Below are 12,264 nucleotides of genomic sequence, written 5' to 3' on the forward strand. Positions count from 1 at the left end.
AAAATTTATAATTAATACCATAAAACATTGCAACATGCAGGAAATTAATTTTAAATTACTTTTTTTACAATCAGCAATAAAGTGTTAAATAGGTCGCTTGCACATGTCGTCACTTCCGCCTCGGATTTCTCGTAGTCGCCATGCTGGGTGGCCTCCATTTACGTAATGATTCGGACACGTATCTATCACGTTTGTTTTCTGCGTTTAAAATGGTACATTGTTGCTGCATCGTTGGCTGTTCGAACAAAGCCAAGGGGGAAAATGGTCGGTCTTTTTTCCGAATTCCGAAAATAATTAGGAACCAGGGCCTGGAGACAGAGGAGTGCGGACTCCGGAGGGAAGTCGTTACTTTGGGCTCGTGTGTGCAGCGATCACTTTGTGAGCGGTAAGCTTGTTTACCTTTATTTAATGCATGAGGATTAATAACGTTTCGACCGCCCATATATGGGCAAGTTGCTTATGTTTTGGATTCATGAGCAAGCAAGTTCGGTAGTACAAGCTGGCTAGCGGACGTTAGCCGAAAGCTAACATCGAACATTTTCACCCAAGTAGTGCCAGTGCAAAGTGTTTACTGCTGAAATTGGATTGATTAGTCTTGGGCTTTTAATGCCGATAACATGTTTTTTGGTGGCAAAATGTGAACTTGGAAAAAAAGAGACAGAAGGGGGTGATGCAAGAAAACAGAGCCCCGGTAGCCTACACATCATGCTAAAGAACTTATTCACGGCCACCCTACTGCGGTAAAATAACCAGTCTTTCCATATTTTATTTGTTTATATATTTGTTTATTTTAACAGGTCGCCCTGCGCCCGTTTTTCTGTCCAATCATCCCGACTGGGCTCCAACATTAAAGTTGGGTCCCAAGTTACAACATCTATGTCTCAGCCCAGTCGGTGCCAAGATATGAACGTGCACAGGAGAGACAAGCAAAGAAAAGACGACTCGAAGTGGCAGAGATTGTTGCAGTTATGCAGCCAGATGGCTCCAGTAACCTGTACCCTCAAGTACTGCTGACATCATTGACTCTGGTATGCCACTCATAATTCATTACATGATATATTGTATGCATGAGTGAATGTATGTGTTTGTTTGTGTGTGTACACGCACCTTATATTTTAGAGACATTTGGAAGTGTTTATAGAAATAAGTATTTGCCTGTAGCAATGTTCATACATTAAAAAATGCAACAAAATGTGTACATTTCTTTTACACTGACAAAAAAACTATACTACTTTACTATATTAAACCTATTACTGGTACCGTATTTTTTTGTGATTTTTTCTTTATTTTTTTCTTTAGGGATCTCATGCCACACCGACTTGATTGCCAATGACATGATGGAAACGAAGGCGAGCATCAAAGCATTGGAGGAGGACAACATGCGACTGTTTGTTTGGCGCTAATAAAGGCAGCGTTTATACAAATTCTATTGTTGGGTTTGTTTACAAAGCTATACATAATACAAATGACAGGATTTGACTCAATATGGCAATATGGTCCCTCTTAAAGTAATGGCATAAATCTCTATTATTTCTAAAAGCACAAAAAATGAAGTGAATAATGATTAGATGTAGTAATTTCAGGGTTAAAAATTGAACTGTTAATTAATGTAGTTTATTTTAGCACAGGTGCCTACCATCCTGAGATGACGGTATGATGTAATGTTGATGGGGTACGCAATGACTTTCATTATGCTATGTACAGAGGAAAAAGTTGCTCTCTTTTAAATTTGTTTAATGTAAGACAAGTACCAGTACTGTGTTACAGTTTTCCCAATAATCCTTGTTTCACACTTGTCACAAAACCACTGTCCTTTTGGCAGTCTAGATTGGCACACTTCAAGTGATATCATTTGATTTTACAATCTGCTGCAGCACAAAAAACTACTTTATTCCGCATCTTTGAAGTACATGAGCAAGTGGTAGGTGACAGCGGCTGAGCAGGAACACTGGAAGTCCACTGCTGATCTAGTAAATGCTCTCCCGAGCAGTTCAGGTAAGGAGGGGATTTTGGGAAAAAAAAACTCTGGCTTTTCCAACTGGCCAAAACGAGCGATCTGGGTGGACTCGCTCAATCACACTTTGTCCACACCACAAAGTCGCAGAAGTCCGTCCAGTTAAACTCATCTGTGCCTGAATCTGAAAATATTACAAACATTGTAATGAAAATATGAAACATAGAATTAAATAAGAAACTACAAAAAGTAAAGCCATACATACCTGGTAATACTATTGGTGTTGTCGTGACAAGTGATGGGAATTGTTGCCATCTGGCACCAGACAGAAATTGGGTGTTGTGAGAGCCTCCTTAACCGTGAGATCATAAGAAAAGCTGTCAGTATGCTCAGTAGTTACCATGAACACGTTTTATTGTACTGGAAACTGAAACTAAAAATACGTCCTCTGAGAGTGGTTAACCTTAACCATTTAGAATAAGTTGATTAAGTAACATGTAACTAGTGAAAGGGTAGCATTAAATTTAATTAAGCCACGGGGAGGCTGTGCATAGTTACTTTTTATTCTTATACGCTCTGCCATATTTGCCTGTTATAAAATTGTTAGAAAAACCACATCAGGTAAACCTAGCTGTGCATGTAAACACAATAACAGGAAGCCTGAGAACAAATCAACATTTTTGTGTGCAGAATTACCAACACCATGTGGTTTACTTACGTGCAACAGTTTCTTCTGATGCGATGTTAAAGTTTACACTCTGTATCCACCCGCTTACAAAATAATTGTAAGCCTCCAGGGATTTGTTGGCGTGTTATGGAGCATGTTGTCAACACGAGGTAGGGAAAGATGTCCAGAGATGTCACATTTGGCCAGCAAGCTTTCTCCGTCAAAAAAAAAAATCACCCTTGGTCAGGACGTAATTAGGATCAATCCCGCCACACAGAGACACCTTCTGCCTGTATCGTTGTTTTTGATCTTCCGGTAAATCGTGAAAATACTGCGAAAATTACATCAGGTTGATAAGCTCTACCGTGTAACTCGCGAGTGTACCTTGTGAACCGGCGGACACCCAATATGGCGCCCGAAGGAAAAACTCCCATGATGCATTACGATGTGCAAGCGACCTATACAAGCACATAGCTAAACAATTTATCGGATCTCATGTTGTCTGTCAGTGTAAATACTAATTTTCCTTTCTTAAAAAAAAATTTTCAACATACTTGGTGAATATGTTTTTATAATTCGTTTGCTGTCTTCTCAATCAATCTCATATGTGCCAGGACAAAACATTAGAAACAATTATGTGAAATAAGCAAAATATTCAACTTACAGTACATTGGTCAATTTTGCTGATGTATCGTGAGCAAAAATGTATTTATGATTCAAAATTTTCTGCAAATATTGAATGTTCTGCATTACGACTTCATTACCTTTTTTTTTTGTTCTCATTAAACGTGTCAAGCTTAACATCCTTAAAAGAAATATATTCAGACTAATGCAAAAGTTATATTTAGCAGCACTGACGTCACCGACGAGCACATTTGAAGTTGCCTACCTGTTTACTAGGGAACACCTGTGGTCGCGGCAAGGCTGGATGCTGCTGCTGCTGCTGCTCATTCCTCCGCCCGCGTGTGCGGCTTAACGAAGCCGCAATTAACGCGCACGCGCACCGTGTGGTTGTGCACGGCACGACGAGACCACCAACATCATCACCACGGCGACGACGACGACGACGACGACACGCCGCCGTTCCTCCATCCGGCTGCGAAACTTTTTTTTTTTCTCCTTCTTTCCTCATCCGTGGACGACAACAAAACAAGACTGGGCGCGCGTCCGCGCCGCCGGCTCCGTCGCCGCCTCCTCCCGCATCCGTCCACAACACGGGTCCATCCCAGAGAGAGAAAATCCAAACTCGTCACTTCTTTTTTTTTTTTCTCTTTTTTTTTTTTTTTTCCTCCCCCGTTCGAGTCCTCAAGCGTTATATCCACCTCATCATCGGCATCCGGAAGAATCCAGTTAACCGGATCCACTTCACGGTCGCGGCTTGATTGACATGAGGCAGCGTGCAGGATCGCCTCGAGGAAAAAAAAAAAAAGTGGACGCGCGCACATGCGCGCCTCAACGCGAATCCCCTTTTGGATCAGAGCAGCAAGAATACCCCCCCCCCACCCCCCCCGACTCCACCCACCCCCTCCCAGCAGCACGTGAGCAGTGGAGAAGGGAGGTGAGATGTATGCTGGTGAATTGGCTCCATTTGGTGTTGAACTTTGCTTAAAATACACCACGACGGTTCTTTGTAGCAAACTCCGTTATTAAGAAACGTGTTAATTTCAGAGAGTCTGCCCGATGTCCGATTATCAAAAAAAAACAAAAAAACTTGACCTTCCTTAAACGTTTATCAAGAAACCGATGTTTGGGGGAATGCCTGCCATTTGTGATATGTGCAAAAAAAAAAAAAAGTCATTATTTTGAATTTGCTGCATGTGACACTGTAAGTAGGCACATTTCTGGAAAGAATTTGGCATTTATGGGGTCTCTCACTCAATTAAAAATAATTGAACTTTAAACCCGGTTTCCACTTGACTTTACCAGTTAAATACCGCCCTCTTGTGGCGACTTTTTGCAGGGTTTCATCAATGTCTATGACGTGACGCTTCATTAAGTACACAATCAATTGTGCATTGACGAAGGTAATGCTGATTAAAGTTGATTTCTGGTCCTAAACACAGTGATTAGATTGTTGTCTTGCTAGAAATCTCTTCATAATGTTGCTGTAGTCTTTACAGGCTACCCGAGTACCTTTCAAATGAATATGGGAGATTGCTGTCACGTGTAGGTCACCGCCAGTATACATGCCAGAAATCGCTTCAGGCGCTTCTTTGCAGCCTCTTGAGGACTTTTCATATCAATATGGAATATTTACACATGTAGGACACAGCCGGTACTTGCCAGAAATTACTTCTGCTTCTTTTTAAATGAGTAAATAAATAAATACATAATAATAATAATAAATAAGTAATAAATAAAATAAATAAGCAAGATAAGAATATGGGGAGTTTTTGTCACATGCCAGTACTTGCCAGAATCCCCTTAAGCTCCTTTATAATGTTCCTGTAGGCTTCTGAGTCGCTACAGGCTTCCTGAATACCTTTCAAATGAATACGGGAGATTGCTGTCAAGTGTAGGTCACTGCCAGTACATGCCAGAAATTTCCTCTGTTGCTTTTTAATGATGCCTTTGCAGCCTCTTGAGGACTTTTCATATGAATATGGAATATTGTTGTCACGTGTAGGACTCAGCCAGTACTTGCCAGAAATTGCTTCTGCTTCTTGTTAAATTGAGGTTGCTCTCATCAAAACTAAGCCTGAACATTTTTCATGTGAAAATATGGGAGATTGTTGTCACGTGTTGGACAGCGTTTGTCAAAAAGCAAGAATATGGGAGATTGTTGGAGGATACAGCTAATGCTTGCTAAAAATCGCTGAAGCATTTTTTATTTTTTTTTTTAAATTATCGCTAGGTATCTTCGCAGGCATTATGGGAGATTGCTGGTATGACCACTTCTCAAATAAAAATAGGATTCTCGCTTTGACATCATGATATAATTCCAGGAAAAACAAGCCAGTCAAGGGTCACCTCATAAAAAAATAAAAATAAAATACAAATAAAATAAAAAAAGTAAGTATGACTGCATGGAATTCAAATGGTTGAAGGAGCAGAAGAGTCTGCGGTCTTTTTTTTTTGGCACTTCAATTATCCAAAAGTCCCTCCTGTCGTCCCATCAGCGTTAATGTTTTAATAGCGCGGGAACGTGCGCGGGCACGCACGCACGCACGCACATTTTGATTTATAGTCTCAGCTGCGCTTGGCCGACTCACCGTGCTGAAATATTCATGCCATATTTATCCACGCGGATGACGCCTCATGCATTTCTGAGGAGGGAGGAATTAGCGAGAGCGACGCGTGACGACGATCCTCATGCTTGACGCCTCGCACGTCACACCTGCGCTCACACCTGACTTCCTTTCGGTTTCATTTAGATAAATAGTATTTTGCCCAGAATGAATTTGATAACTACATTTTTTTTTTGCATACAATAAACACCTTTAAATTTTCCCACTTGCTGTCGACTGACGATGACATCACCTGTGATGAGGAAGTATAACGACCAATCACGGCTCACCCGTTTTCTAGGTTTGGTCAGCAAACTGAGCCATGATTGGTCGTCACCTACTTCCTCATCACAGGTGATGTCATCATCAGGCGACAGCAAGTAGAAAAATTATTATTAAATCTACATGAAAACAATAACGAAGATATCAAACTTTATTGCTGAAAATGGCTCAAGTATTGCTTTATATATTTGATATGGGAGATTGTTGTCATGTGTAGGACACATTCCACACGTGCCAAAAATTCGCTCATTTGATGTTTGCTGTCGGCCTCATTTCCTCGAGCGCTTTTATTAATATGAATAATATAGGGGAGATAGTTGTCACGTGTAGGACTCTCCCAGTTACTTGCTAGAAATCGCTGCAGATCATTAATGTTACACTTTCAATGTGAAGAAAGATGGGACATTTTCAGAAAATTCACAATGCTCCTTTTTAACGGTGCTTTTGCCCTGCCTGAATAGTTTCCCCACAAAAAGGAAGATTGTTGATTTTCTCGCCAGAAATCCCTGCATTTCCCCTTTCAGTGTTGCTTTTTAACAGTAGAGCACAGCAAACGCATTCCCGTCATTCGCTAGTTTCCTCGTAATTCACGCGGCTATTGGAATTCCAATGAGGGGGCAGTGTGGGGGTGGGGAGGGGCTGTTATTATTGATCGGTCCGGCGGCAGCGCCATAAATCTGCGACGGGCTGGGTACGTGCGCGTAAGGAATGAATCTTTGATACAAATGAGCGTCATCGCTTCTGGCCCAGAAAGTCCAAATGGAGATCAAATTGAGCGTAATTGCCTTCCTCGCTTCTTCTTCTTTTCCTTCTATTCGGTTCCGTCACTGAAATGATACACTTTCCACAACTCCACACGGAGAAACTTTTCAAGTCGGCTATCTGCAGGATCTCGTTTAGAAATGGAGTGGAAATGCGATACGCGCGATATGATGTATGAATGTATACCGGAAGGTCGATTATATGCTGTGTCGGCTCCTCGTCTAATTAGCACTAATTGTCGGATGATTGGCGCGGTCCAAACACTGATCGATTGGCGTCTCTTGCGCCGAGACTCTTCATTAGTCTGTCTGTCCGTCCGTCTGTCCTTTCATTCATCCATACGTATGGAGGACCAAAACTGCCAACATTTGAAATAAATAAATGACCTAAAGTGAAAATAAAAATCAATATAAAAATATGTAATTCGAAGATTATATCTAAAAAAAATATATATATATATATATATATATAAATGGAAATAAAACCGTTTTAATTTTCACTTTTAGTCATTTGAGTCATTTATTTATTTAGTCATTTATTTATTGAGTCATTTATCTATTTAGTCATTTATTTATCTTTTATTTGGTTATTTATTTATTTGATCATTTATTTATTGAGTAATTTATTTATCTATTTAGTCATTTATTTATTTAGTCATTTAGGCCTAAAACTGCTAAAATTCAAAATAAATAACTAAATAAATGAATGACTAAATAAAAAAATAAAAAATAAATAAATACATGACTAAATAAGTAAATGACTAAAAGTGAAAATAAAAACGTATTTATTTCCATTTATATTTATTTTTTGATATAATTTAATTATATTTTTTTATATTGTTTTATTTTCACTTTTAGTAATTTATTAGGTCATTTATTTATTTCGAGTTTTGTTCCTCCATACATACGTGCCTCCTCACAATTTCACAATTCATATGTGAAGCTTTTGACGTGAAATGACATTAAGGTGGCAAAATGGAAGGAAGAGATGACTTATTATCCCATACAAAGTCCTGTTATTAAAAAAAATACATGTAAATAATCCAGATGCACCACCTCAGTTTATATATATTTGAAAATAATTTTTTAAAAGTGCCATTGTGTAAATGTTTGTGACCACTTGGTTGTCCTAATTCACCGCACAACAACAAAGGATAATAATAATAATAATACGAATTTTGATAACATCTATCTGCCGTGCTCACGTTTCACACGGGAAATGACTTTTTTTTTCTCTTTTTTTTTCCCCCACCCCTCGCCATCGATTCTTCTTCTTCAGCTAAGATGTCCGTCACCCTCACCTTGTCTGCCGACGGATGACTGGATGAAAAATGGATGCAACGGGTTCGGAACCGGAATTGGAAAATGAACGTCTGTTACGCCGGGAAACATTCTGTAAAAAGAGAACAGGAAATAAGATGTTTTTTTGTTTTGTTTTGTTTTTTCTCCCCCCAGTCATGTTCCATGCACCCCCACATTCTGATTAATATTGCATTTATGGAAAATAAATTAAGCACAAAAAAAAAAAAAAAAATCCACCTATTTTTAATCCATCTCAAGGGGCGGCCATTTTGCCTTGTGCTGCTACTTGCTGTCAACTGAAAATGACTTTTAGGAATTAATTGCAGTAAGATTGTTTGTTTATTCAACATATAAACATAAACAATTAGCAGAAAAATAAATAAATAAAAGAAAGAAGAAACTTATACAATCATTGGTGATAGTTTACGTGTTCAAAGGGAGCAGGAAGAAGTTGAAAACTTATCTAGTACTACCACTTATTCTTTATATGTTTTGACTTATTTCATGATTAATACAATAAGTTAAGACATTTCAATGAAAGAAAAATGTGCAATCCTGCTTGTGCACTTTTGACATATATGTACATTTGCAAATAGCGTATGTACATGAAATTCATAAGCATACGCAGCAATACATCCTCATACTCGCAACATACAATTTTCATGCCACTCATGCTGGTACGTCGGGAAAAAAAAAATAATTACATTTCTGCAATTTTACTAGCTCATGTCTGATTTAAATAAAGATCTTGAACTTGTAATATTAGGGCTGGGATTTAAAAAAAAATAAAATTAAATAAAAAAAAATAAAAATAAAAATAATAATAATAATAATAATAATAATAAAATCTATTTTCATTTGGAGCTCCAATATCTTTTCATAAAACAATAAATCTTTCTTGAAATTGACTGTTCACATGAATTCAAAAGTATTTTATTACATTTATGGAAGAGCTAACCTATTACACTTTCAGACAATTTAAAATCTTTACATTTACAATTATTGAATTATGAACTACAAAAATATTTTCATCTCATCCTTGCTGATGTCAACGTTTGTGTAGTGATTACAACACGTGTTACTTTCAGGAATAAACAAAATCATTTGACCAGTTACTGCCTCCACAAAATGTACTTTATGATTACAAATTTTTGGAGTTTTTATCATGTCCTTGATGTTCCATAAATCAGATGAAACTGAAGCGAATCGGGAAAATTAAAATGGAAATTAATTTGTGAATGGAAATCGACTCGATTGAGGAAATTAGAACTCATCATTTCAGCTTTCCTAATTTTTTTTTTTTTTAGCTGCGCTCACCCGAGCAGATGTCGTCCAGCTCTCCCACCTCCTCCTGCACTCTGAGGAGAAGGAGATCCTGCAACATCTCCTGCTGCTGATCCTCCGAGTCCACGCCGAGGAGGTGCAGGTGGTGCTCCCGCAGCCTCAGCAGCGGGCGACCTACAAGTACAAGTACACCACAACAGTTACTTTCACAATTAATACCGGATATGAAATCTTGCGCAACATGAAGCTGAAAGACAAAAAAAAAAAAAAAAAACGATTCAAGGCGATCGTCTACGCACCTGAGATGGCGTGTTTGATGACGGCCTTGTGGAGCACGCCCACCAGGGTGGGATAGCACTTTTCGATCCACTCCAGCACATCCTGCACGGACCACGACGACACCCGCTTGGACGCTTCCATCGCCGCAAACTGTCCTCTCCGACAAAGCGGCTACGAGACGGGAAAAAAAAAAAAAAAAATCATTGGCAGGTTTACCTGTTTGACATCTATTAACTCATTTGCTCCCAATAACGTGTAAATATGTTTTTTTAATGTTCTAAGTGTCCCAAAGACGTATTTATACGTTTTTTTGTTTTGTTTTGTTTTTTATGCTAGAGTATACAGAAGGCTTTGATGCAGCCTCTCAACTGCAAAGAACGGTTGCAGAAATGGTAGTTATTACACAAACGGCCAGCAAGTGGCAGCAGAGTATAAGAGATCAACCAAGGCCATGTTGAAAAAAAAAAAAAAAGCTAAATTACTTACAATTTTAAATAGATTTGTGAAAACTGATGAAACTTAGCTCTCTTCTAATGCTAATTGCTGCAAAACGGTAACAGATAGAAACTTTTTGAAGTTAGGAATTGGAGAAAAAAATATATTTTTAGATAGACGTGTTTGCACAACGCACCTGTATGTCAGCAAAGAAACTCGTGGGATCGACCCGGGCGGTGATCATTTCAAACATTCGCGACATTTTTCAGGGTATTATTTATGACCACGCGAGACCGCCATCGATTCTTGAAGGCGATCCGACTCGAGCAATTTGAGGAAGCTTGAGGTGAGAGGTCAGGAAGAAATAAAGATTCGGAGTACAGCACACGCTCCTCGTCAGCATTCTCCTTTCCAAAACGAGGAAACCGATTGATTTTGACTACGTTACACAAGAGTGCAAAAGGTCCCCAAGACGATCATCTTTAAACTTTTTTTTTTTTTTTTTTTGGTTTAAAAACGTCAACGCAAGAATACTATTGATTTGGCAGGATATTTTTAGTTTATATGACAGCAAATCGTATTAGACAAGCAAATATTTAGCATCGTAACTGATTATTTTCACTGTCCGCACTTGAGGTAGCGCAAAGTTAGCCTCGGGTGCGCTAGCAAAATTGGCCAAGTGGGACAACATTATGCCAAAAACCGAGAGTGAAATCCGCTGACATACCGGGAAGGGGAAAAAAAAAAAAAAAAAAAGTCAAGTTTGCTAACAACAAATCCTCCTGAGGGTGAAAAAAAAATAAATAAATAAATAAATAAATTGTTGATGTGACCTTTTCAGTAAAATGTAGGAATGTCATTTCCTGTGTTAATTAGTGGCGACGCCGGAGTCACAACGGACTCATTGGCATACACTGCGAAAACATTTCAGGACTTTAAAAGTCAAGGTGACGGTGAAGAAACCAGCTCGTCGTCTTCTCTCTTTTTAAAAGGAGATTTCTTGCTTTTGCACATTTTGACACAATTCAGTCTCTTAACATCTACGTATGTATGTGGATGATAATATTTTTTCAGTCTATTTGTTGCCATGTCAACAAGGGCGTGTGTAACTTAACGTCAGTGTTTCTTCAATCAATCAAACGTCATATTCGTCCTCACAAGGCCAGCAAGCTGACCCCCTCGATGACGTCAGTATATTTTCTCACTCTCTGATTGGTTAGTCAGAGCAAAAACTTGTTTACAGCCTCGGTCGTGTAATTTCGCTTGTCAAGTCGTTTTTTTTTAACCGATGCAATGACGCCATCTTGTGGCAAGCACAGTTTGTTCAATGTACAACGAAGCTCTTGCGCAACAATTTTCAACACACTTTTATCGGTTAAACTCCCGTCGTTGTCTATTAAACGCGTAAGATACACTTTTTTTTTCTCCATTTGTGTTAAAATAAAAAGCCAAGCCGCCATTTTGCTTTCCATGGAAAACAGCCACGTACGACGAACAACATTCTGTCATGTTGTGGTAGTCAAAATAGGCGCCGAATTGCTACATTTAATATCATATTAATCAGTCGAGTGTTGCATTTTATGCACATTTGAATATTTGAACATTTGGAAAATAATAGCACCAAAATCAAGCGAATATTTTACGGAGTCTGGTGACGCCGCTCGTCAACAACGAACGGTACACGGACGCATATAAATTTCCTAAATCATACTAAACCTTTTATTGTTAAATTATAAACTTATAGACGAGTCTTTTTTTTTGTATTACCTTCTTCCAGGTGTAGGTGCTAGTGAGAGTTTTGTGGCTGTTTTCAAACAATAACGCCACCGACCGCCGCTTGCCTCAACTTGTCCATAATAAGGAAGGCGACCACCACCTGGACGTGACCACACCCCCTTCAGGTGTGTTCACTTGTGCTCAGAATTGACAGAAGGAAACAACAAGGCGTTTTAAAAGAAGACCAAAAAAAATATTCTTCCTCTTTTTCTTTTCTTTGACATTTTTAAACCGTATTAAATAAATAAAACACAGATAAATAAAATACTCAAAAGTACTATACAGTAAAATAAAACG

At 38.6% G+C, this 12,264-nt stretch overlaps 1 protein-coding gene and 1 long non-coding RNA gene across 4 annotated transcripts; one reads left to right on the top strand and one right to left on the bottom strand.

Annotated features, from left to right (window-relative positions):
• Positions 1-130: 130 nt before the first annotated feature.
• On the top strand, positions 131-3,073 carry LOC144010136 (uncharacterized). Its single transcript, XR_013281152.1, has 3 exons — positions 131-385; positions 798-1,028; positions 1,300-3,073. It is a non-coding gene; the product is annotated as an uncharacterized LOC144010136 (long non-coding RNA).
• Positions 3,074-7,933: 4,860 nt separating this feature from the next.
• LOC144010554 (sterile alpha motif domain-containing protein 12-like) lies at positions 7,934-12,103 on the bottom strand. 3 transcript variants are annotated; one of them, XM_077510923.1, is made up of 4 exons: positions 11,959-12,103; positions 9,777-9,927; positions 9,511-9,651; positions 7,934-8,284 (listed from the first exon to the last, which is right to left on the bottom strand). In XM_077510923.1, the coding sequence occupies exons 2-4, from the start codon at positions 9,895-9,897 to the stop codon at positions 8,268-8,270; spliced, it is 279 nt and encodes a 92-aa protein (XP_077367049.1). In that variant the 5' UTR covers positions 9,898-9,927; positions 11,959-12,103; the 3' UTR covers positions 7,934-8,267. The 3 variants fall into 3 exon arrangements, with proteins under 3 accessions (XP_077367049.1, XP_077367051.1, XP_077367050.1); XM_077510925.1 differs by having other exon boundaries at positions 9,777-9,906; positions 11,959-12,082; XM_077510924.1 differs by having other exon boundaries at positions 9,777-9,911; positions 11,959-12,082.
• Positions 12,104-12,264: the final 161 nt, after the last annotated feature.

Source organism: Festucalex cinctus, chromosome 21 (genome assembly GCF_051991245.1).
Source record: "Festucalex cinctus isolate MCC-2025b chromosome 21, RoL_Fcin_1.0, whole genome shotgun sequence".
NCBI classification, from domain to species: Eukaryota; Metazoa; Chordata; class Actinopteri; order Syngnathiformes; family Syngnathidae; genus Festucalex; species Festucalex cinctus.

Excerpts from the sequence above, each read along its gene's own strand:
- LOC144010554 (XM_077510923.1), bottom strand. The coding sequence starts at position 9,897 with ATGGAAGCGTCCAAGCGGGTGTCGTCGTGGTCCGTGCAGGATGTGCTG. Across the intron at positions 9,652-9,776 it reads CATCAAACACGCCATCTCAG|GTCGCCCGCTGCTGAGGCTG; the intron begins GTGCGTAGACGA and ends TTGTACTTGTAG.